This window comes from Castor canadensis, chromosome 3 (assembly GCF_047511655.1).
Source record: "Castor canadensis chromosome 3, mCasCan1.hap1v2, whole genome shotgun sequence".
In the NCBI taxonomy this organism is placed as follows: Eukaryota; Metazoa; Chordata; class Mammalia; order Rodentia; family Castoridae; genus Castor; species Castor canadensis.
In genome coordinates, this window is record NC_133388.1 from 162,178,793 (window position 1) to 162,201,078 (window position 22,286).

The 22,286-nt window shown below is 39.1% G+C and overlaps 1 protein-coding gene across 4 annotated transcripts in view; it reads left to right on the plus strand.

The window, feature by feature from the left end:
* Grhl2 (grainyhead like transcription factor 2) overlaps window positions 1-22,286 on the plus strand; it is a 150,848-nt gene that overhangs the window by 57,251 nt on the left and 71,311 nt on the right. For all 4 annotated transcript variants that reach the window (XM_074068945.1, XM_020187361.2, XM_074068943.1 and 1 more), the window contains exons 5-7: window positions 77-132; window positions 2,504-2,660; window positions 6,115-6,226. In XM_074068945.1, the coding sequence (XP_073925046.1) occupies window positions 77-132; window positions 2,504-2,660; window positions 6,115-6,226 (325 nt within the window). The remainder of the gene's footprint in view (window positions 1-76; window positions 133-2,503; window positions 2,661-6,114; window positions 6,227-22,286) is intronic.

The following is a 22,286-nucleotide window of genomic DNA, read 5'->3' on the forward strand; positions in this document are numbered from 1 at the left end:
AAGAAACAGAATAATACATTTGTTATTTTTTAATTTCAACATAATTTGTTTTAACTTTATAACTTATATCTTGCAGAAATTTCGGAGTGCTTCTGTTGGTGCTGAGGAGTACATGTATGATCAGACATCAAGGTAGGCTACCAGGAGATGCATTTAACTGACAACCATTTAAATGTAGCCCTGAATTATACTTTTAAACCTTTTGCATACTTTCATAAAATAATCTGATTTCTTTTGCCTTCAATTCTTTTCTCTATACAAACGAACTTCTGTATCTTTGTTTCCACTCTTGACCAAATCTCCTTTTAAAATGTGGAACTACATAGATAATTTGGGAATCACACATCCATAGCACCATGAAATCAGCTCTAAGGCTAAGGAAGAGAGCATTGACCCACCACTCATTTGACCTTATTTCTCCTCTACTGCTACCATTGTCTGATGGAGTGAGGCTGTCTCTTAGACACTCCTGAGCTGTGAAATGAGGGAGGTGGGTTGAGTCTGGTGTAATGAGGCTTGGGAGACATAAACCCCTGAAATTATTTTTTAAATCATTTATGTTTATGTATGCTAATTTTTGGGAGGAAGGTTTCCAGCTTTCTTCACATTTTTAAAAATTTTTTTAAATTTTTTTTTATTATTCACATGTGCATACAACACTTGGGTCATTTCTCCCCCCGCCCCCACCCCCTCCCTTACCACCCACCCCACTCCCTCCCTCTCCCCTCCAACCCCCTCACTACCAGACAGAAACTATTTTGCCCTTATCTCTAATTTTGTTGAAGAGAGAGTGTAAGCAATAATAGGAAGGAACAAGGGTTTTTGCTAGTTGAGATACCAGCTTTCTTCACATTTTAAAAGCAATCTTTGACCTAGATGAGGAGGTGCAAGTTCCTGGTGTAGGTGATTCCTCCTGTGTCCTTCCTTCTAGGTCTAAAATTTTATGATTCAATGGTGCTATATCAACATAGCTTTGGGGAGGAGGAATGACACTGCAATTGGTTCTATCATGAATGATTCATTTCCTACCTTGTTCTAAGACACATTTTCAGGAATTTGCTTAATTTATCACCTAGCCTCAGATTTTTAATCATATAAGAGGAATGTTATTTGGCCCCTCAAATGCTTTCTCATTACAGAGTTAAAAGATAAATAAAACATTACAAAAGTATCTTAACATAGAAAGAATACCCCAATTCTGTAAATAGGCCATTTTAAGAGACAAAGTTTGAGAGTCATCTTTGCACACAACCTTTCAAAAACAAAAATGAAGGGAATGAAAAATAGACCCAATAGAGAAGATCTGATGACTCAGAAAATACAGTGTTTGTTATTGGATCATTACCCATCCTGAAGTGTTAGCAAAAAAATAAGTAGTTTTAAATGAGCATGTTAAACAAAAAACAATTGTGGTTTATAACTATTGTGTTCATTTTAAACAATTTCTGTGGTCTTCAAAATGTGGGGGAAATCGGTGGGTTTTTTTTGTAAATTATATATTTTAAAAAATAAAATATCAGGGAACTATTTTGAGCAAGGATCTACATGCAAACCTGTTTTTTTGTACAATATGCTAGTCAGCAGCAAGTATAGGTGTGTTCCAATAAAACTTTATTTACAAAAACAGAGCTGGTTGTCTCATGGACCATTATTTGCAAACTCCAGATTCAGAGCAGCCATGTCATGAATTCTTTTGCTGCCTTGAAAAGAAGAAATCAGCTAAGTGTAGTAGTGCATGCCTATAATTCCAGCTACTTGCGAGGTTGTGGCAGGAAGATTACAAGTTCAAGGCCAGCCTTGTCACAAAATAAAATTAAAAAGGGGCTGAAGGTGTAGCTCAGTGGTAGAGTACTTGCCTAGCATGTACAAACCCTTGGATCAAATCTCTAGTACCACAAAAATAAAATCTATCAGTAATGCAACACTCCACCCCCCTAAGAAAAAATCTCACAAGAAATAAAAGACAAAACCATCCCCCACTGGGGAGCTAGATTCTCAGTAGTGAATATCTGAATTTTGGATTTTCATATTTTGAAATCTGTCTAGGTGAGCTATGGCTATTTGCAATATATCAGTTGTATGTAAAAGCGTGTTGGTTCAGAACCTATATGCGTTGAACAAAAGCACTCATATGTTTGGTTTGTTGTTAGGATATAAGTAGCAAATTCAATCAATTCTTAAGCTTTAGGCATTACCTGAAAGCCAACTAAAATCTAACTGAGGTTCTCTGGCACAAACTTGTATAATTGGCCAAGTACATCATGGACTTTCTCCCCTTCTAAACCATCTGGTTTATGGGCTACTATTAGAAATGTTGTATACATTGTACTAGCGATGACCTTTGGCCTGGTCTCATCTCTTTTGCCATATGCTGTGTTTTGTCTCTAAAACAGAATAAATATTGGTTAATATTCACACAAAATGCTATTGATGTGAAACTAGTCAGAAAGACAGAAATTTCCAAGGGAAGTGAATCTTACCACTGTTTGTTTTCTGTTCACAGTGGCACATTTCAGTACACTCTGGAAGCAACCAAATCTCTCCGTCAGAAGCAGGGCGAGGGGCCCATGACCTACCTCAACAAAGGACAGTTCTATGCCATAACACTCAGTGAGACCGGAGACAACAAATGCTTCCGACACCCCATCAGTAAAGTCAGGGTATGGGCCACATTTCTCAAATAAAGTATAGAGCAATCAGAGGAATGAAATTGCTACCTCATGGCCTTGTGGAACGGCATGGAAAAAAAAATCCAAAACAAATAATTCTAGAACAAATGCCAGAGAGTTGGAGCAAGAGAACTTATTGGCTAGTAGTTTATCATTTTAATCAGTAACCAATAAACCCCAGGGAAGGAACGTGGTTGAACATGCCTTCTGACCATATCCAAGGAATTTTCCTTGCTCATTCACTGCTTATACGCTATATAGTTATTTCTTTCAATTGATCTTAATTTTTCAAATTAAGGATATAAATCAGGACATGTTTATGGGTGAAAAGGAGTTATTGCTTAGAAAGTAATTCACTCCCTGCAACTTTGCTTAAAAGGCTTCTGCAACCTGAGCTTACTCGGTGCTCAAGGGATGAGGCATGATCTTCCCCCGGAGTAACTTGGAGGAATTTTAAGATTCATGGGTATTAGTCCTATTTGTGGGAATTGTAATGGGAACCTTAGATTACTGCTCTGGAAACCTGCCAGTTTCTGGTGTATTCACTACTGCCAAAAAGGGAGGGGACTGGTTATCCCTCTCTCCTAGAAAAGAAAATTATAGCAGAACTCTGAAAAGGGTTGAAGGACTTTCCTGGTCTATTGTCAAATGGACTTTCCTGGTTTGTTGTAAATTGCTTCATGCTGCTGTATCCGTGGTGCCCAGCCCACCTTATTTTTTCTGTAGCTGCTTCCTACTAAGCTCTTCAGAATGCTAGTAGTGGAAAACCATGGCATGCCTTGAGCACAATACCCTCATCAAATGTAGGGCCAAGGTCCCAAAGGAGACTGAGCCCATTGGAGGCCCACTATGCTGCATGTTGTCAGGAGAATTAGTATGTTCCAACCCTGTGGTAAAAACCATGCTGGAGGATATACCATGTCAACAACGAGTCATAAAATAACAACTCATAACATGATTATCTTCCATGTACCACGTGCTGTATTAGGCACTGTACATCTAGTAACTCAATGAAACTAACCACAACCCTATGAAAAACGCACTGTATTATTATAAGGAAACTCAGGCTTTCAGAAGCTAATACCTGGCTAAGGGTTACACACCTAAAATATGAGGGAACCAGGATATTCCCAGGCTATCAGAGTGCTAAACCCAGCTCTTAACCATTAAAGTGTGGTATGTTGGTCTGGGGATGTAGCTCAGTAGTAGGCCTAGCATGTGCAAGGCCTTGGCTTTAATTCCTAGTGCTGCCAAAAAAAAAACCCCCCAAACAATGAAATAAAACAAAAAAATAAATCCCAACATGTGCTGTGTTGAGCAGCCTGGAGGGATAAAAGGCAGAGAGATTTCAGCCTGGGGTCCACCTTTGGATGTGGGTGTCTGAGTTTAAGAACTGGATATATTTGCTTTATTTTTAAAAGGTTTTGTAAATTCCAAATAAGAGTTTAATCGTATATACCTTCTTAACACCATCATTACCATCACCCTAAAAAAATGTTGGGGCAGTATTCTAAGGCCATGACCACAGTTTTGAGAATACCGGGACTTTTCCAAGAATTCCACTTTACTGGAATTATAGAAATATTTTAATATGAAAATTTGATTTGTTTATGTTCCCTTTGGGCTGAAACGAGGACACTTCATCTCTTAAGGACTCCAGTCTAACATTTGAAGTTAGTTGGTCTGTCTCAGAGCAGCTCTGTCTTACTCTTCAGCTCTGTGATAGGGAGGCATGCACTTGTAAGCTACTTGCATTTATTTCTGAGAACAGTGTTCAGTTCTGAATTGAGGAGGCATGTAAGGCTCAACTTTAACAGCTTCAAGCTGATTTTCTTTATCACTGAAGAAATAAATTTCTTTATCAAGAATATGCCATTACTTGTACTAATTTATCATTAGCTAGGAAAAAAAACCTTTAAATATTATTTTTATTTGGGGCCAGAAATAAAAACTAGGAAGCCACACATAAACTTTCACATATAAGTAGAGAGGGAAGAATGAGAAGCTGGCTGAGCTCAAGGTCCCATCACACAGTGAATGGTCCCTTTTGTTGCTACCTCTCCATACCTTTGAGGATTGTTTTGTTTTGACGATGACAGGGTTTGAACTCAGGGTTTTCCTTAGGCAGGCGCTGTACCACTTGAGCCAAGCTCCCAGCCCTTTTTGCTTTTAGTTATTTTTTGGTATGGTCTTGCATTTTTGCCCTGGCTGGCCTAGACCATGTTCTTCCTACCTGTGTTGCCCTGGTAGCTGGGATCACAGACATGCACCACCATGCCCAGCTACCTTTGAAGAGCTTGTTGCTTATGAATTCAAATAATATAGACACATACTTCTAAACTAGTTTTTTAAAATTAGTATCTACTTTCTTGTATAAAAAAATGTTCACAAACCCATTAGGAATGAGGCTTCCTGGCTTTGAATTGACAACTGGCTACCAGTATGTATGTGCTATCTGTTTTTTGTCAGGCTCCAGGGGCACCATGTTGAATGGCAGACATTGTTCCTGACTTGGTTGAGTTCAGAGTCAGTGGGAAGACATTGCCATCAGCTGAGTAACTGTAAATAATCAAGTGAATGACTATAAAACACGTAAACTGCTACAGAGATGTTCCTAAGGGATGAGTCAGCGAGATGTTCTGGAACAATCAGACAGTGTCTAAGAAGTAGTTAGGATATGGAACCAGAGGAGGAGTATTCCTGATCTTGTAGTTAATAGGTTTGTTTGATTTTGGTACTGTCTCCATATCATAAATGACAATGAATATGTGTATTCATTTAATGAGGTTGTTTGTAATTTTGAAACAAAATGGGTTTTGTATAATTATTTCTACAAGATAGAATTAGTTTCTCAAACTTCTTAAGGAACAGCTACATTATATTTAAATATATCATTACTCTTGTGTTTTTCAGAGTAGAAGATAATCAGAAACTTAGGTCTGTGTTCATCAATATGAATTTGTCTTTTAGCATTTCTCTCATTTACTTAGAATTTCTCTCATTACCTTCCCTATTCCAGCCTGAGGCATTTAGTTAGGTCAGAAGTAGTGTTTTCATCTTTTAAAAACAGGAATCAAAATTTATGTGTAAGGATACAAAGTTTCAAAAGCATGCTTATTCCCAGCATAAGACAAACACTTTTGGTGTCCCAGCTGATCTCTCAAAATAATAAATTTGCTGATTTATTGATTATTCTGCTTCTTTATGATGTGATGGTAAGATTGATGTAGGATTCTTTTTTTCTCTGTGCTGTTCTTATTTCCCAATCATTTTTGTAAGTATGGTTGGTTTTAAAATAAAACCAAACAGAGCTGAGCTTGTCTTTCTCAAGCAAGAAGAGGTAAGTGAGAGACACATACCCATGATAGGGTCACTAGGACTGGAGACTGTCTGACACTGTGGAGGCAGTGAACTGGAAGTAATCTCTGCCCTTCCCTCTCTGCAGAGCGTGGTGATGGTGGTCTTCAGTGAGGACAAAAACCGAGATGAACAGCTGAAATACTGGAAGTACTGGCATTCTCGGCAGCACACAGCGAAGCAGAGGGTCCTCGACATAGGTAAGATGCCCTTGAACTCCCTGTGAGGCCTTCAATAAGCTGCCATGTCATGATGCCAAAGGGACCCCAAACAACGATCACAGCAGGACCCACACAACTCTTTGCTCGCTGGGCTCTAGTCTATTCACTTTTCCTCCCTTAGTACATTTAGTACAAACCAGGCTGAGAAATCAAAGTTAGGCTAAGCTGACAGCAAAGTATTTTCCTTTCCATCAAAGTCAACTACATCTCACATAATAATAATAATAATAATGCATTAGATTTGCAACAACTGTTTGGTTTCTACATGTTTCCATGCCCTCCCCGTTTGAGCCAAACAGGCAGTGAGCGAGCAGATCAGAATTCTTATCCCCCTTGACACAATTTAACTCAAGATTATTGGCTCTAAAGAGATTTAGTCTTTAGTTTTCCACCCTTCCACTCCCAGACAAACCTAGTGCAAGTAGAACTATGTGACCAGGCAAATGACTGAGAGACCTTCCTTGTTAGTTAAGAAGGAATCAGTCTGCCAAGTTCATTATCTGGAAAGCGTGTACTCTTAAACAGTGTCAGTTCTCTGTAGACCAGTAGCTCTAGCTCCCTGGACGGTACCATCATCCAGATCCAGACAGGAAGGCAGAGCCTATGCCAAGTAGTTCAACAGAGGGAAGTTATTGCCAAGGTTGGAGAGGCTAAAGGCACAGTGAGGCAATCACTCATGCCTGTAGGGCTGGAGAATCAAAGGGAGGAGGTGGTGGGTGTTAGGGGAGCCACCCAGCAGGAGCTGGGACCACAGAGGGAGCAGTTTTCAACTGGGTGGAGGAACTCCCGAAAATCATTGCTAGCTATACTCTCAAGGCCAAGAGGGAGGAGGAGAAATGCCCTGGCTTCACCTGCCTCCCAATCTGCCAGTGGTACTCACTGACCAACTTTAACCCAAGGCCAGAAGACACATGACCTTGACAAGTGCATTTTGCAGGGTTCAACTTCTGAGATACAGAGCAAAGTGGACGTTGGGGAATGCATCTCAAAATTTCCAAAAATTACTTAAAAAACACAGGCAGCAATGCACTCTAGCTGCAGCCTATTTCCATAAGAAATTAGTCTTTTCTCATCTTTACTGGTTTTATTAGTCCATTTTGCAGACCAAGAGGCTGCAGTGAGTGTAGGCAGAGGGAAGGTTTCTATTGTGTTGGGTTTCAGAAGGTATTACTGAGCCATTAGAAGAAATTTGCTTTGATTTCTTATACAATGCAATGAGGACTTTGCAAACCTTCCACCTCACCCCTGCTATGACTCCTGGACCATGGCAAAGACTGGTTAGTGACTAAATTAGAGACTCACCAGAGAACATATTATACTTAATTATTGGTTTGGCCTGCAAAATGGTTAAGCTACTTCCACTTCAAATCTTTCTCTTCTCTTCTGTCTTCTCTCCTCTTCTCTTCTCTTTTCCCTCTCTCTCTCACACACACACAAACTAGTAAAACATTAATCTAATAAACAAGTCCACCAAGGTATAGAAAGGCTCACTGACCTACCATTTCAAATGTCTTGTCCTCAGTAATTAGTGCAAGTTCTGAGACCACTGACCACCTGTGTCCATATACTGAATCCCCAAGACTGAGACAGAATTGGGAGAACTTGCTCTAACCTGCTTTGTAACCAGTCTGCATAGAGGAGTGGAGCAATTTTATTTTATTTGAAAAGTTAGTCTTATAATTATTACCCAAGAAAATGAGAGGAGCAATTAAATAGAAATATGGGCTAAGTTCAAATAAGGCAAATAATAAAGGCATTTTACTGGCATACCTGTTGATTCTACCTTGATATTATTACAGAGTTTAGGTTTCTAAGACCAGAATAATTTCTCAGCTCTCTAGCCCTTCAAATGTTATCTCTCTTATTTATCACCTCCTGTCTGCAGATGTTTCTCCCGCATAGACACACACACACACACACACACACACACACACACACACACACACACACCTTCTATTAGTAAATAGCTTCATGGGAAGTTGTGCTACTTGCCTGAGAACAAGGCATAAAATCAATCCTCTGGTTTCAAATGGAACATGTGTTTTCTGAAAACAATCTCTACCCCCAACTGGCCAGACAACTGCTGACAATATTAAAAAAAATAAAAAAGGAAAAAATCTCACATAATTCTTTACAAAAATCAAGCCATGTGTCCCTCTGCCAGGGGTTTGTAAACACATTTGTGATATGAAGAGCCAATCCTGTGAGGACATATACATGGGTATTTAGTGTGGAGGTGGAGTGTGGCCTTGAGAACCATGGTGAGGAACCCTGGGCTCCACCCAAGAAAAGAACAGCAGAGAGTTGTGAATGCCTGATATGTGCATTTGTGGCAGAGAGCATATGCTCTGTATGTTTGCCAGTTTGGATTGACAGTCTTCTCATGGCTTAAAAAAGAAAAGGAAGAATCCAAAATTATTTAATTCACCTCTTTTTCAAAACCTCAATGAGGCTGGAGGTTAAAGTCAAGGCTCAAATGTCACTGTTTCCAAGTGGTCAGCAAGATCAACCACACCCTCTAGGCAATGACCTTAAAGAATTAGAGACTGAGATGAGGCAGCCTTAGTTAAAGCTCTTCATTGGTAGTTCTTGGAGTCTGGGTGTTAGAGGAACACAAACTACAATTTATTATGACAATTTTGTGTGTATCTATCCGAGTGTATTTTCATCTCCTTTGGTGGGGTGCTCAGGATAACAGCTCCACCATACTGTGCTCTGCCTCTCACCTCCATGCCTATCTCCACCAGTGGCCAGGCTCCATGGAACTTACACCTCCTTGTGTCTTTCCTTTTCTCAGCATCTCCACTGTTCTCAGGCTCAGGGATGTTTGCATCTCCTGCATGCTGCAATATTGACACCAATAGAACATTCTTGCCTGTTTTTACATATGCTTACCTCCCTTGGACCAGTGGGTTATCTGTCCTTGGAGACTGCTCCTGGTCTCCCAGGCCTATCCTCTGAGCAACCCTCAGTACGCTGGCCAGATGCTGGGTGCTGGAGTGCAGAGTCCTGTCTGTAGGTCCATGCAAAGGAGCAAGGTCCTGAGACCAGGGCCAAGGGAAGGAACCTGTGCTTTCCAGGTTCCGTGGCTTAAGGGCTTTCCTACGAGGCTGTCTCTACACCAGCTCCCCTCTGTCTGGGATGCCTCTTCAACAGGGATTTAGGTTCCCCTGTTTCTTTCAAGACTTATCAGCAAGACCTTCCCTGTCATTCTCCTTAGTTTTTGTTTCACTTCAGCGCATGCATCACCACCTGACAGGTTATTTATTTAAGTATGTTGTTTTCCCTCCTATGGTAAGGTAAGCTCCATGAAAGTTGTTTTGTTCCTATTCTAGTCTCAATGTTTGATAAGTATTTCCTGAACGAATGCACGAACATGCATAAAAGTACATTATATGGCAGAGGGTCGGCCTAAAGGAATGAACTATACCTTAATGACAGCTACCATGTCATTGCCTCCTATGTTCCAGTCCCTCTCTAGTCATTGTACATTTTCTCCTTCATCCGCAAAACAACCATTGTGGTATCTAAAAGCTGAGAGGGTGAGGGGTAAGAATTTTACTGAAGGTTTCACATTTGGTAAGTGGTGTGAATGGATGGAAACCTAAGAATACCAGAGGCTACTCGCATCTCTCTATACTGCATATTTATTGTATATCAACCCCTTGGTAGGTCTTGGCAACCCGCCCCCCCCCGGCACTGATTACAGGCAAAGTGACTGAAGACATCCATTAATTGACCTTGTGCTTTCATCCTGCTGCTTTGTCCTTACTTCCCAACATGGAGGACTTTGTGCAGTCTGGGCGGTGGGACTTTTGGCTAGCTCTGACATTTTTGCAAGCCAGTTCAGATATGTGGATCTTGTACATTAGGTCATAAAGTATTTCAGGGTGGGGCAGGAAACATTAGCAATTAGCTCTGATTTGATATAAGTAAAACAAACAAACCCAGGCTCAAGTAGATTCTGCTAGGTTTCAAAACAGGTAAAGTTTTCCAAGTCTCACAAGTTCTTTCTTGTAAACTCCTTGAATAATGCAATTATTTCAGGCCATAAATAAGTTGACTTCCTGCAGCCTAAGGAGCATTCCTGTGTCAATTATGCCTCTTACACGGAAAAGCCACTTAAATTATATTTGTAGTTTGATTGTCTCTAAGTGTGAATGCTCAATTATACTGAGTTATTGTGTCAGTGATGAGCCCATATTTTTTTATACCAGTTGGAGAAAATGTGTGCATTTATTCTGCAAACGTTTATTGAACACCTTCTGTGTCAGATGCTTTATTAAGCACTGGTGATTAAAATGTAATTAAAATGTATCTGGCAGCACAGAGAAGTGCTTCCCGAGAAAATGCTTCTGGAAGGATATCAGGGCATATGAGGTCAAAAAGGTAGGGAAGGGTTCTGTCAGATAAAGAGGTGGCCTGGGTAAAGTAATCAAGACAAAAAATACCAAAATAATAATGGAAAAGTGTTTCATAAAATCTGATAAAAACTTAACAAAGGTGGGAAGGACAGGAACTCTCATGCATGTTAGTGAGAGTTAATTGATGGAAGCAGTGCGGAGAGTAGAGGGGAGGGAGGAGGTTTTGAGGAAATGAAGGTGTGTAGCACTTGCTTTAAAAGAGGGATCTTGGAGATCATGGGGCCTATGAAGCATAGATGGAATTTGTGTTCTCAAGTTCTGAAAGAAGCCCTGTGTCAAGCTGTTCCCATGTGGCATAGGCTGAAGCCTTGGGATGCAGTGGAGGGCAGACCTGGGAGAGAGTCCAGGAACCTATAGACCTGAAGGCCCTGGTGCTAGAAGTCCATTGATTCTTGCTTCTTCCATCCTGGTGGCAAATCTCAAACCTCACCTTCAGGTAGAGCATTGGGACATGATATGACAGGTCCCTTGCAAACACTTGCTCCAGCATCTTTGCAGAGGAGCATCACTGAGCTAGATGTGCAGGGTAACTAAGCTCAGAGTGTCTCTCCTTCTGCTGCTTTTACACTGTCTTGGCTACACAGAGTCTTTTTTTATAGTTTTGTTAAGGAGATAATTTGTGTGTGTGTGTGTGTGTGTGTGTGTGTATCTGTGTGTGTGTTTATACACTATTCAGGTTTAACATGCAACCTTGTTTTTAGCTAATCCATGTTTGATGATTATTGAACAAAGTGGATTTCAGAGATTCAGGGATGCCTAAGAGAGGCACAATAGAAATTGTGCCTATTGCCATTTACCCAAGTGGTTCTGTTACATTTGCACATCAGTCCTCCCAGAACTGCTGTAAGGATAGTAGAGAATGTGCAGAAGGAATAGGTAAATGGACGAGTATGGTAGCACGCAATTTCTCTTTAATGAGCTGCAGTACTTGATTTTGGAGACTGGATGATCTTTACAGATTTTATGGCAGGATTGTAATGGGATCATGGCTGTATTTTGGAGAGGGAATTCAAGACTAGCCTGAGGAGAGACTGGTAACTGGAAGGCCAGTGACAATCAGGTGAAAAAAGCACAGCACACAAAGGTATGAATTAGAAAGGAGGAAACACAAAGTCACCCCCACAATAAGGGCAAACCATAGAATGGACTGCCTGATTGTAGGGGATGAAAGAAGAAGAGAAGGGTCATGAATGGAAAGCTCAGCCTTGATTGCTGAGTGGGTGGTAACCTGTCCTGAGGGAGGAACAGTATTGCTGGACCCTAGGGGAGTGGAGGCAGGCCAGGTACTGAGTTCAAGTCAGAGCATGCTTGTTTTGGGGTACCACTCACACATAGACCAGGGTGGCAGTTCTCAAGACTCATTTACATGGTAAAGTTGCCCCGTTTCGTAGTGTGTGAGCCACATAAAAAATATTTGAAGTGAATCACAAATCAAAAAATGAACTGGACTAGATATCGAGTTTACTCAAATAGTGAATAATTCTAACTTCACTCCCTGGGTGTGGCCATTTTCCATGTATTACTTTCCATCAGGGAAAACCAACTAGAAGGGGCCCAACAATTAACATTAACTTAGCAGAATGAAAGCCAGAAGTTGCATCTGTCAATTCCTACCACATTGATTCACACAATGTGTTTCTCCTGAACAGAATTAATACTTCCCTCACTGCTTTATAGTGGACATGTTCCAAAATAACACACATCACAGTTTTTGCATTTTAGAATGGGTGATGGGGGTTGGGATATGAAGAGACTGATTTCCACAGCACATCCAAAAAAATGTCAGTCAGTACTTAACAGTCATAGCCAATGCACCTATTATTGACACAGTTTTACAGTTAATTGTGGAACCAACCATATGTTCTTTATTAAATCTCTGACTTTAATTTTGGTTCACACCAATCTTTCCTGTATCAGGCTACATTAGGTTTATTGTTAATGTTAATCCTATAATTTTCCATGGTAATTAGCTGGCAATTATGCTACATTTTCAGTTATTAGCATGTCATTATTAGATTTTTTTTTGTCTGTGCCCTGATGCAAATTTATTTCTTAAAAGCTGCTTTTAAATTGTGCTCTATTGATAATAGTCACATTAAGGTGATGATTTTCATGAAAACTTCAGTTCCAATGACATGAAAATACTTCTGTAAGTTTAATTCTCCATAATTCTTTTTGAGGGTCAAAGGAAGTCTTTCAAAAGACTCCCAAACTTAGAGCTTTAGCTGGCCACAGGGAATGAATCATCCAGACTATTCTGCCGAGGCCTTTGACTGGAGAGCGTAATCTATTTATGTTCAAGGTAATTATTGATAGGTCAGGACTTATGCTATCCATTTAATTAAATTATTTTTCTGACTCCTTGTGGATTCTTTAACAAATCACTGTAACTAAAGGGTTTTTTAAAGTAGTTTTCTAAATTTGTACATTAGAGATTTAAGTAAATTATATACCACCATTACAGTAGTAGAATGTATGACCATAGTAGAGTATTTTGAACTTAATTATATAGTTGAACTTTTTTTTTTTACTTTAAAAAAAGGCAAAGAGGACTTCATTATATTCAAAGTTTCAAAAATCAAAGAGAAACAGAATTTTGAAAGCAACAGGAAAAGAGACTCATCATATGTCAGGGAACTTCCATTAGACAATCTACTGACTTCTCAGCAGAAATTTTATAGGCCAGGAATAAGTGGGATGATACATTCAAAGTGCTAAGAGGAGAAAACAACTAACCGAAGCTGTCCAGCAGAAAGAAAGGAGAGAAAATTCCTTTTCATAGAAACAAAAGCTAAGGAAATTCACCACTTGACCTGCCTTATATGAAATGCCAACGGGTGGTCTATACACTTTAGCTTAGTTCTCTGGAGGGGGTGATAGTCCCAGAATTACACAAACCTACTCTTTCTCTATAGTCTACAAAATGTGGATTTTCTTCCCTCCTTTAGAAATAACTTAAGTAAATGGAATTTCGTTTTCTAGATTGTTCCCATACTTCTAAATGGATATAAAAATAAGTTTGATTAAAAACAAAACCTCTTGAGAGCCCCCAACTTTAAACACACCCCCAAGGGCTGGGAGAGTGGAGTCAGAGCCAAGCCTGTGACTGAGCTGAATTCCTGCTTCCTCCACCAGACTAGAACAAGGGCAAGTGTAGGTACCTGGCTACAAACTTCTCAGATCCTTCCTGTTGTGGCCATGCCATCAGCTCTAACTGTTACCACCTGCAGTATAGACATGCTCTGTTTTACAGGCAAGTGCGGAAGCTTCTGTTACTGAAGCTTTCTTTTCATCTTCAACTTTGGTTAGGAAGCATTTATATGATAAAAGCATGGTAGGGTATGAAGGTTAAGTATTGTAAAACATTGTAAAAATGCAAGTACTCTTTAAAGTTTAATATTTGTTCAGGCAGAAAACAATTTCCAATAATTGTCCCACTGTGGGTTTCTGTTTATCACATGCATGTCTCAGTATGCATCCTAGAAATTCATTTTTTTTTTTTTGGCTAACATCCCTGTAGAGAGCCATTTCCCCCTTGGTGTGAGTGACCAGTGTGGTCCTAGAGTTTCCTCTGCATTCCTCCAAGGAGGGCTTGTGTTCAGGGCCACAGTTTACCAATCACTCAGAGATCTGAAATCCTGCCCCAGCTCAAGCCCCCGACTCCTATGGACTCATCAAGCTATTGCTGAGTTTTCCTCTTTCCTGCACTTCTGCCCCATATCCTAAACTACTATTTATGTCTCAATCCAGTATACTCTGTCTTTTATTAAAACTTTTGAATACCATATCTGTAGGGGTATTTTCACTCCTTCCTACTTTTTCCTAATTACTCCTGACTTCTCCTTTGTTCTCCAAGGCTCTCCTTGCTTAAAATGTCCCTCCCTCTCTCACCTGGAGGACACCCACATCTAGTTTCCCTGTCCTCACCTGAGTGAGAGATCTTCCAAATCTTCCCAGGTTGTCAGTTGCTCCCTTCTGTGCTTATGTTTATTTCTGGGCTTGTTGCTGTGTTTTACTTGGTTCTCTAGGTTGATTCTGCCCATCCATTAGATGCTGAACTGTTTGATTAGATGGTTTCTTTCCAGCCTTTGTATACCCTGCACTTGGTACAGAACCTGTACACATAGGTGCTCAACTGCCGTGGAGTAGTTGATGAACAAACTCCCCTGGGTAGTTTTGTGAATCTAGGCGACAATTTTGGTAAGTAGACACATTTCTGAGCTAACAGAGAAATGTAGCCAGGGTTGGACTTTCCTTTTTCATGCAGAAAGACTCACTTTTGGTAGTATTTTTCTGAATGCTAGTAGTCTAAATGTGCTTTTGGTACTTTAATTTCTTATATTTTAATATTGTTTTATTATACAATAGAACTTTTGATAGAACTTAGGCAACACTAAGATTTTATTGCTAACATAGAAACATAATACATATACTAATAAACCAGGGGAAAAATTCTCTTTTTAAACTTAACTAGAAATAATTACTGTTTGCGAGTGCAAAGAAATAGAAAACTGTTTAAAAGGAAACAAAAAAAATAGCTGTATCTGGAAATTAAATATTATAATTATTGTAGTCTTTATCATTTTTTTTTACTGCTCCTAATCTTGTTTATCTGGTTCCAAGACATTATTGTTTAATAAGCCTTTTCTGGTAAAGAGTTTCTGTACTTCTGGCAATATTAAAACCCTGGTTGGTTAACCAGAAGGAATGTTCCATGGAGGATTGAAGTGTGGAGTGGATGCCTAAAGACCCCTCTGAGACTCTGTGTTAATGAGAGGGTGGAGCTGTGCTGTAAGGAGATTCTGGCTTAGATGATGATGACATTTCAAAATAAAAATGTGCACACACAGATGACTAAAGCCACCTAATAGACCCACTGTGTCCAGTGTTGTAAAATGAATATTTCCTTCCTTCTCCTTCTCCTTCTTTTTCTCCTTTCTTTTTACACTTACTGGACACTGAGTTGTTTTCCCCTAACTAATGGGACTTTTCTGTATCTAGGCTGTAATACTATACTTTCATAATGTACTTTAGATTTCTATTTGAATTAATAATTTATTTCATTCTTTTTAATCATTTTATTTTCTTCAGATATACATTTAATGTGTCATTTAAGGTAAGCTGAGAGTCTCACGGTTTTAAATAAAAAAATGACAGAAATATCTAGAGATATAGTCTGATAGTTTCAAGAGACTCAAAAAGTTCTTGAACAAAAGTGTAGTTAGTCTTTGTAACCATGCTCCAGCATTTATCAGAAGCTTCTCTATCCCTGTGTTTTTCAAAAGAAACAAATTTATCTCTTTGCAGTACCCCCAAGTGCAAAATTAAGCAGATACAAAGTTTTCCTCCTCTGTTTACAAAACCTAAAACTTAGCAGGAGAACTCTGTGAGGATGTAAAAGCCAAAATGAGGTAAAGTTAATCTGAAGAAAACTCTTTGGACCTGCTGCAGGAATGGGGGTTTCCAGTAGTGTTCTGCTTTTGAAAAGATGGTACTGAAGTAAGTGAGCGCTTAGTAAAGAGGTCTCCCTGGTGTTCATCCTGGAGATAGTGTGCTAATATCTCTATTTTATTTTGGCTCATATGAATTATACGAAATAATAGGTTTCATTGTGACATTTTCATATGTTTATGTAACATATTTTGCTCATGGTCATCCCCCATCTGGACAGGAAACCCAGCTAAGAGAAGTCCTGTAGCTTTTCCAAGGTCACAGTTGATTCAAATGACTTACATCAACTGTCCCCAGGTGCTGTGGTCAGCATCACAAAATTAAATCACAACAGCAGTAACAGCTTTCCTCCTTTGAAGAACAAAGCTATCTTTTCCAAAAAATTTATTTAAAAGAATAGAATTTCAATTTTGAAAATTCAGGAAAAGAAACAAGAACAGCAGCATGAAGTATTTAGATAGTAGTTATGCACATATCTTCCATATAACTAGTTTGAATAGTCATTTGTCCACCACCTCTGCCAAGCTACCACCCACCCCTTCCACATGGCCTGCTGATTAGTTTGATATATGTGATTGAGAAGCTAGGGCATTTGGGGAGGTAGAAAAGGGAAGTTACTTTTTTTTTTTTTTTTTTTTGGTGGTACTCGGGGTTGAACTCAGGGCCTCACACTTGTGAGGTAGGTGCTCTAAGTGCGTGAGCCAGTCTACCCACCCTGGAGGTTAATCTTAATGTATCCTGAGACCCTGAAGAAGTTGGGTTTGTGATCCATGTGAGGATTGACAGTCCTCGTAATGCATCTGTGTATGGTACCACCAATGACCTAAAAGTCATTTCTGCTGTTTGAATCTATTCAGTTTGCAACTCTGAAACACAATTCTGTGTGTTTGAAAGTTAATCTGATACTGAGAGCCAATACTAGAATGGGCTTTTAGAGAGAGACTATGGAATGTCTTATAGAACAGCAATTGTTGAGATTCTTTTTTCTTTTCTTTTTTTTTATTGTTGTGCTGAAGGTACATTGTGGCATTTACAAAAGTTCTTATAATATATCAAGTATATCATACTTGAATTCACCCCCTCCATCATTCTCCTTTATCTTCCCCTACCTCCATTCCTGGAATAGTTTCTAATAATATAAAGTGCTACCATTTGAGAAAAAGAATTCCATCTTCCTTTATAAATTAGTCTGGTTAACCACATTACTATTTCTGGAAATATAATCTGTTGTGGGAAAAGATTAGGAGTTTTGTGCTACAGGAAGCCCTGTTGTAGAGTTGGGATACTGATGGCTGATTAACATTTGGGGCAGTGACTTCCAGTCCCATATGCCTTTGAATTCTTGTGCTCACCTCTGCCCCCAAGAGCATTAGTGTAGCAAGTGATGAAATAAAGAATGGACAACCAGAGTAAATCACAAGTAGTTCATGCAGTGTAGAAGTATGTTATTTACCAAAGTGTCATCCATATCTTTATTCATGCAGAGAACTTGCAGGAGGTACCAGGAACCTTTGTGTGATTCACGGATTAATATTTTGGATCACAGACAAAGTAATTAAAGTTAGATCTCCTCAGGTCACCTGGACTTATGGAAGAGTTTAATTTAAGTCCAGCCAAGTTGATTAGACATATAGCTGTAAGCTGTAGTACCGGTATAGACATGGATGTCTGGGCATTTTTTTTGTGTATGTGTGTTTATATATAGGATATGATCTGTCATTGACATTACTTCACTGTTGTCAGTTTGAAGTCAAGTTTGTGGTCAGGACTAGCATTCTTGGAATTTTTAATTTTTGATAATTCTAGGGTTTAAACTCAGGGCTTTCTGCTTGCTAGGCAGGCACTCTACCACTTGAGCCACACCTCCAGTCTTAGGACCAGCATTCTTAAAAAATGAAATCAAATAATATAAAAAGAAATACTAGCATACTTGGGACATAGTAGTGTATCATAAGATAAAATGTTTTTCTTAATCTAAGTTTATGACCAATACAGTTTGAGTTTGGTGAAATCATCCTATGTAATTCCTTTTCTAGAAACAAGAGGGTAAAGCAAATACAAATAAAATATTAGGTTTAGTTCAAAGGCTAAGTCTCACATAGAATTTCTCTCAAATAATATCTGGGAAGCTATTGCATTAAGCCATGGAGAGTAAATACTAGGAAGAGTATTGGTCATCGGCGTTAATAACATTGAAGAGTTACTCTGTGTTAATCATATATTATGTACTTACATTTTCATAATTCTGAATTATGTATGAAAAATGCCCATTTGAAAGATTATATCTCAAAGAAGTCAAAGACTTCATATATAGACAGAACTTTGTAGGTTCCAATCTTAGCTTGGCAGTTTATACATTGCTATGGTTTGAATGTATCCCCTGAAGGTCATCTCCAAATTCATATGTGAATGGTATTGGAGGTAGGGCGTTTGGACAGTAATTAGGATTAGATGTGGTCATGAAGGTATGATGGCATTAGTGACTTTATAAGAAGGGAAAGAGACACTTGTTCTGTCTTGCTATGTGATGCCCTCTGCCATATTTTGATGTAGCACAAGGGCCCTCACCACATGCTGGCTCCATTCTCTTGGTATTCCCACCTCCAGAGTCATAAACAAGTAGTCTTCTCTTTTTTATAATTTATGCAGCCTGTGGTACGGAGTTTTAGCAATGGAAAACAGACTAAGGTACAAACTAAGTGGCTATGGTGGGGAGAGGTACTTATCATGCTTATGTGTTTCTTATTCTAGGAAGCAGAGATAAAAGAAGAGGATCAGAGTTGTCTGCAATAGTGTTTGTGAAATGTGTGTTTAGCATGGGGCCAAGCACACACTTGGCTTTCAAAAAATGGTGGCTGTTATTATTTGCTCATGGATGAGGAACAAATGATGGCAATGCATTTAGTGCCTGTCAAAATCAGCCCAGTGGCAACAGACTTATCCTTAAGTCTGTAACCCAGGTTACCTCTGATTTGGTAAAGATATTATAAACAAAATAATGAGCTCATTAGTGAATTCCTGTGAGGCATATGGGTTTTAAAATTCTGCTTCTTCAATTTTGAAAGACAGAAAAAAAGTCTTATAATCCACTGAGACAACAGCTATTTATTCCAACTATTTCAAGTTAGAGTAAGTGCTCCTAGAACTTTCTTCAATTTTTTGAGTTGATTCTGTTTGGCCTTGCAGACATGGGGGAGTAGATGTTTGAGGTCAGGTGGTATAGGGATGAGTCAGGACCAGGGCTGGTCCCATCAACTGCTATGGACAAGAAGCATTCTAGTCTTTTAGATATTGTCTATATTTTGTAGATGAGAAAATGCAAATTCAGTGAACTCACTGAAAGTCACAGGGTTTGGTGAGGACAGAAATTAAATCAAGGTCTGTTTGTTTCCATCAGTGCCCTTTCTCCCTGTGTCCTTCCTGCTACCCTGTAGATGGACTTATAGGATCACTTCTCTAAATGTAGAAACTATGCCATGATTTCAGTTTTTTTTTTTTTTTTTTGAAAACATCTTATTAGGCTAAAATGTGTGCAGCTGAACTGGCAATGGCGCCCACAGTCATTTTCAGCATTCCAGCTTCATTATTTCACTAGTCCAGGCAGAATCTGCACCTTTCACAAGAGAAGTAATTTTTATATTAATTATACTTCTCCTTTTAATCTCCAACAATATATAGGAAAAGTAATTGAAGGGGGTAGTTATAATTCACCAAGTGCATGGAGCTTAATTAAGGTGATGGAATTAATATTTTCTTTGACTGCGTTCCAGCATCATGCTCACCCCAATCAGTTTGAAGAAAACAGTCTTAAAGGCAGAATTTAAAAACCTATTAACAGACCACTGATTAGATGCAAAAGATAAAAAATGAAAAAGATAACATGCATACTTAGCAGCTCTTTGATGAAACACTAAAGTTTATCATCTTTTCTGCCAACAGCCGCACTCCTTGTTTTCTTAGAAAGGCTAGCTTTTGAACTTTTCTTTCAGTCTTCATGGTGCTTGCAGGATGGGGAGATGTTTTCTTGTTTGCCTGCTCTTTATAAGTAGCCCATCCCTACTTTCGGTTGTCAAAGAATTTGCAGAGGTCCAAAAATGCCCAGTGTCCTCACCTCACTGAACTCACATTCCCTCTGTGCTGCTCACAAGCTAGCTGCTATTGAAGGATATGCTGTGATAACAGTATCTGGTGACAATTTATTGTTTAATTTGTAAGACAGATGTAGACAGTGATTGAAAGTATGGCCTTTGGCATCTAACAGACCCAGATTCAAATCATAGGTTAGCTTGCTAATAGCTTCATGATTTCCTGTAAGCAGCTTAACTTCTCTGTCAGAGGAGGAGGCTGATTACCACCTCATGCAGAGGTTGCAAGGATTACATAAGGCAAAAGGCTTGGCATGAGCCAACTGACCTGGGGTGTTAGTATTACCTCAAGAGCATATGCATTTTAGCACCAGGAGATGACAATGCCTTTATTCCTGGGAATGAGTGTTTCTGGGTGGGATTCTAGGTATGAGAACAAGCAGACATCTTGAATTGGGTAGCACCTGAGTCTCCCTGGGTAGGTAATTGTCCTGTATATGGTGTTCCTCTCTATCAAGAGGGAAAAATCTTTTGGGAATAAAGTATCCTGCTTCATGAACCTCATTGGTAACAGGCATAGGACACAGATGTATTGTTTTTTAAGATTGTATGTGGAGTGAATCAAATGTACTCAAAGGATCTAGTCCTTTCATTTTGCTGTAAAAGCAACACCACCCAAATGTAGAACCACTGTTACCCACAGTATGATCCCCAGACAAGTGGCACTGGCCCCACCTGGGCTCTTGTTAGAAATGAAGTTTCTTGGCTACACTCCAGACTACTACTACTATTACTCTACTACTTGTAGGAGTGGTCCAGAGAACCTCCATTTTACTAAAAGCCTTTGGTAATCCTGCTGTACCCCAACACTTGAGAAACACTGTCATAGAGCACTTATTACACACAAGCTTGTGAGCTACGGAAATCCAGAAGCACTCATTCTGCATTGGGGCATACTAACAGGCCCTAGAGAATGTGCACAGCCATGCATTCCCTACTCTTCACTCTGATGTGTCAAGGACACTCAACCTTAGAGAGGGCCCTGTTGATCTGGACTCTGTCCCTTGTGGCATGACAATAACAGTGAGATCAATGTACTTCATTTTTTACATACTCCCAAGTCTTCTCCCAATGGTTTCATTCCTTTTGATACTGCAAATTAGTGGTATATTTTAGGATTATTCATTTGTGTGTAAATTACCAAGATTAGCAAGAACTGTCTTCATCCTGTTTTTCATTTTTTGAATGGGCAAGAAGCATTAGAGAAAAAAAATCAAGAACTCACTTTAGGTATGACAATAGCAACGTAAGGCACAGAGTATGATATAAAGTTGCTTGGAGTTCACTTATTTCATATGCTTCAATGTGCACACAGAAAATATGTTTAGACAATTATTTAAGAGACTAAATTAAGGACATAGTTACAATCTTTGATGTAGGTACAGTTTTCATCTGCTTCCATGTGTCACCTTTCCAACCTCACCCTTCCTTCTAATATTGCTTCAAGCTTAATGAATATATACTTATCTGAACAGTACAGACTTTAAAGCAAAACTTTATAGAAGAAATGTAAAAGAGAAAGGGCTCTATGAATAAAGGAGCAATTAAAAGTTTAGTGGGGGCTGGATGGCCACAAAATCTTTCACTCCAGTTCTTTCCAGAGTTGATCTGGTGATCTGGCTGGCCAGGCTGCTATACTTTCTTTTCCATCATCATAAGAACTGCCTTCTTAACTCAGATCAGTAGGCATAATTAAAAAAAAAAAAGAAAAAAAAACTTGTGGTAGTCAGTAATAATTTTCTTCTGTCATGCATGTTTTGGAGATTTCTAAGCCATCCTCCCATTTATATTGCCATCCTCACCAAGCAGATACTGATATTATGTTGACAAACCAGTGGTAAAACATGCATTTTTTGTTTTTGGCAGTGCTGTGGCATGGTGCATGCTAGGCAAGTACTCGATGACTAAGCTACATACCCAACCCCAAACATGTAGATTTTTTTAATGATGCTTCATTTTTATGTTGCCTCATTAAGTTTCTTAGGAAAGTCCATTTGAAATTTAATATGTTCACAATTA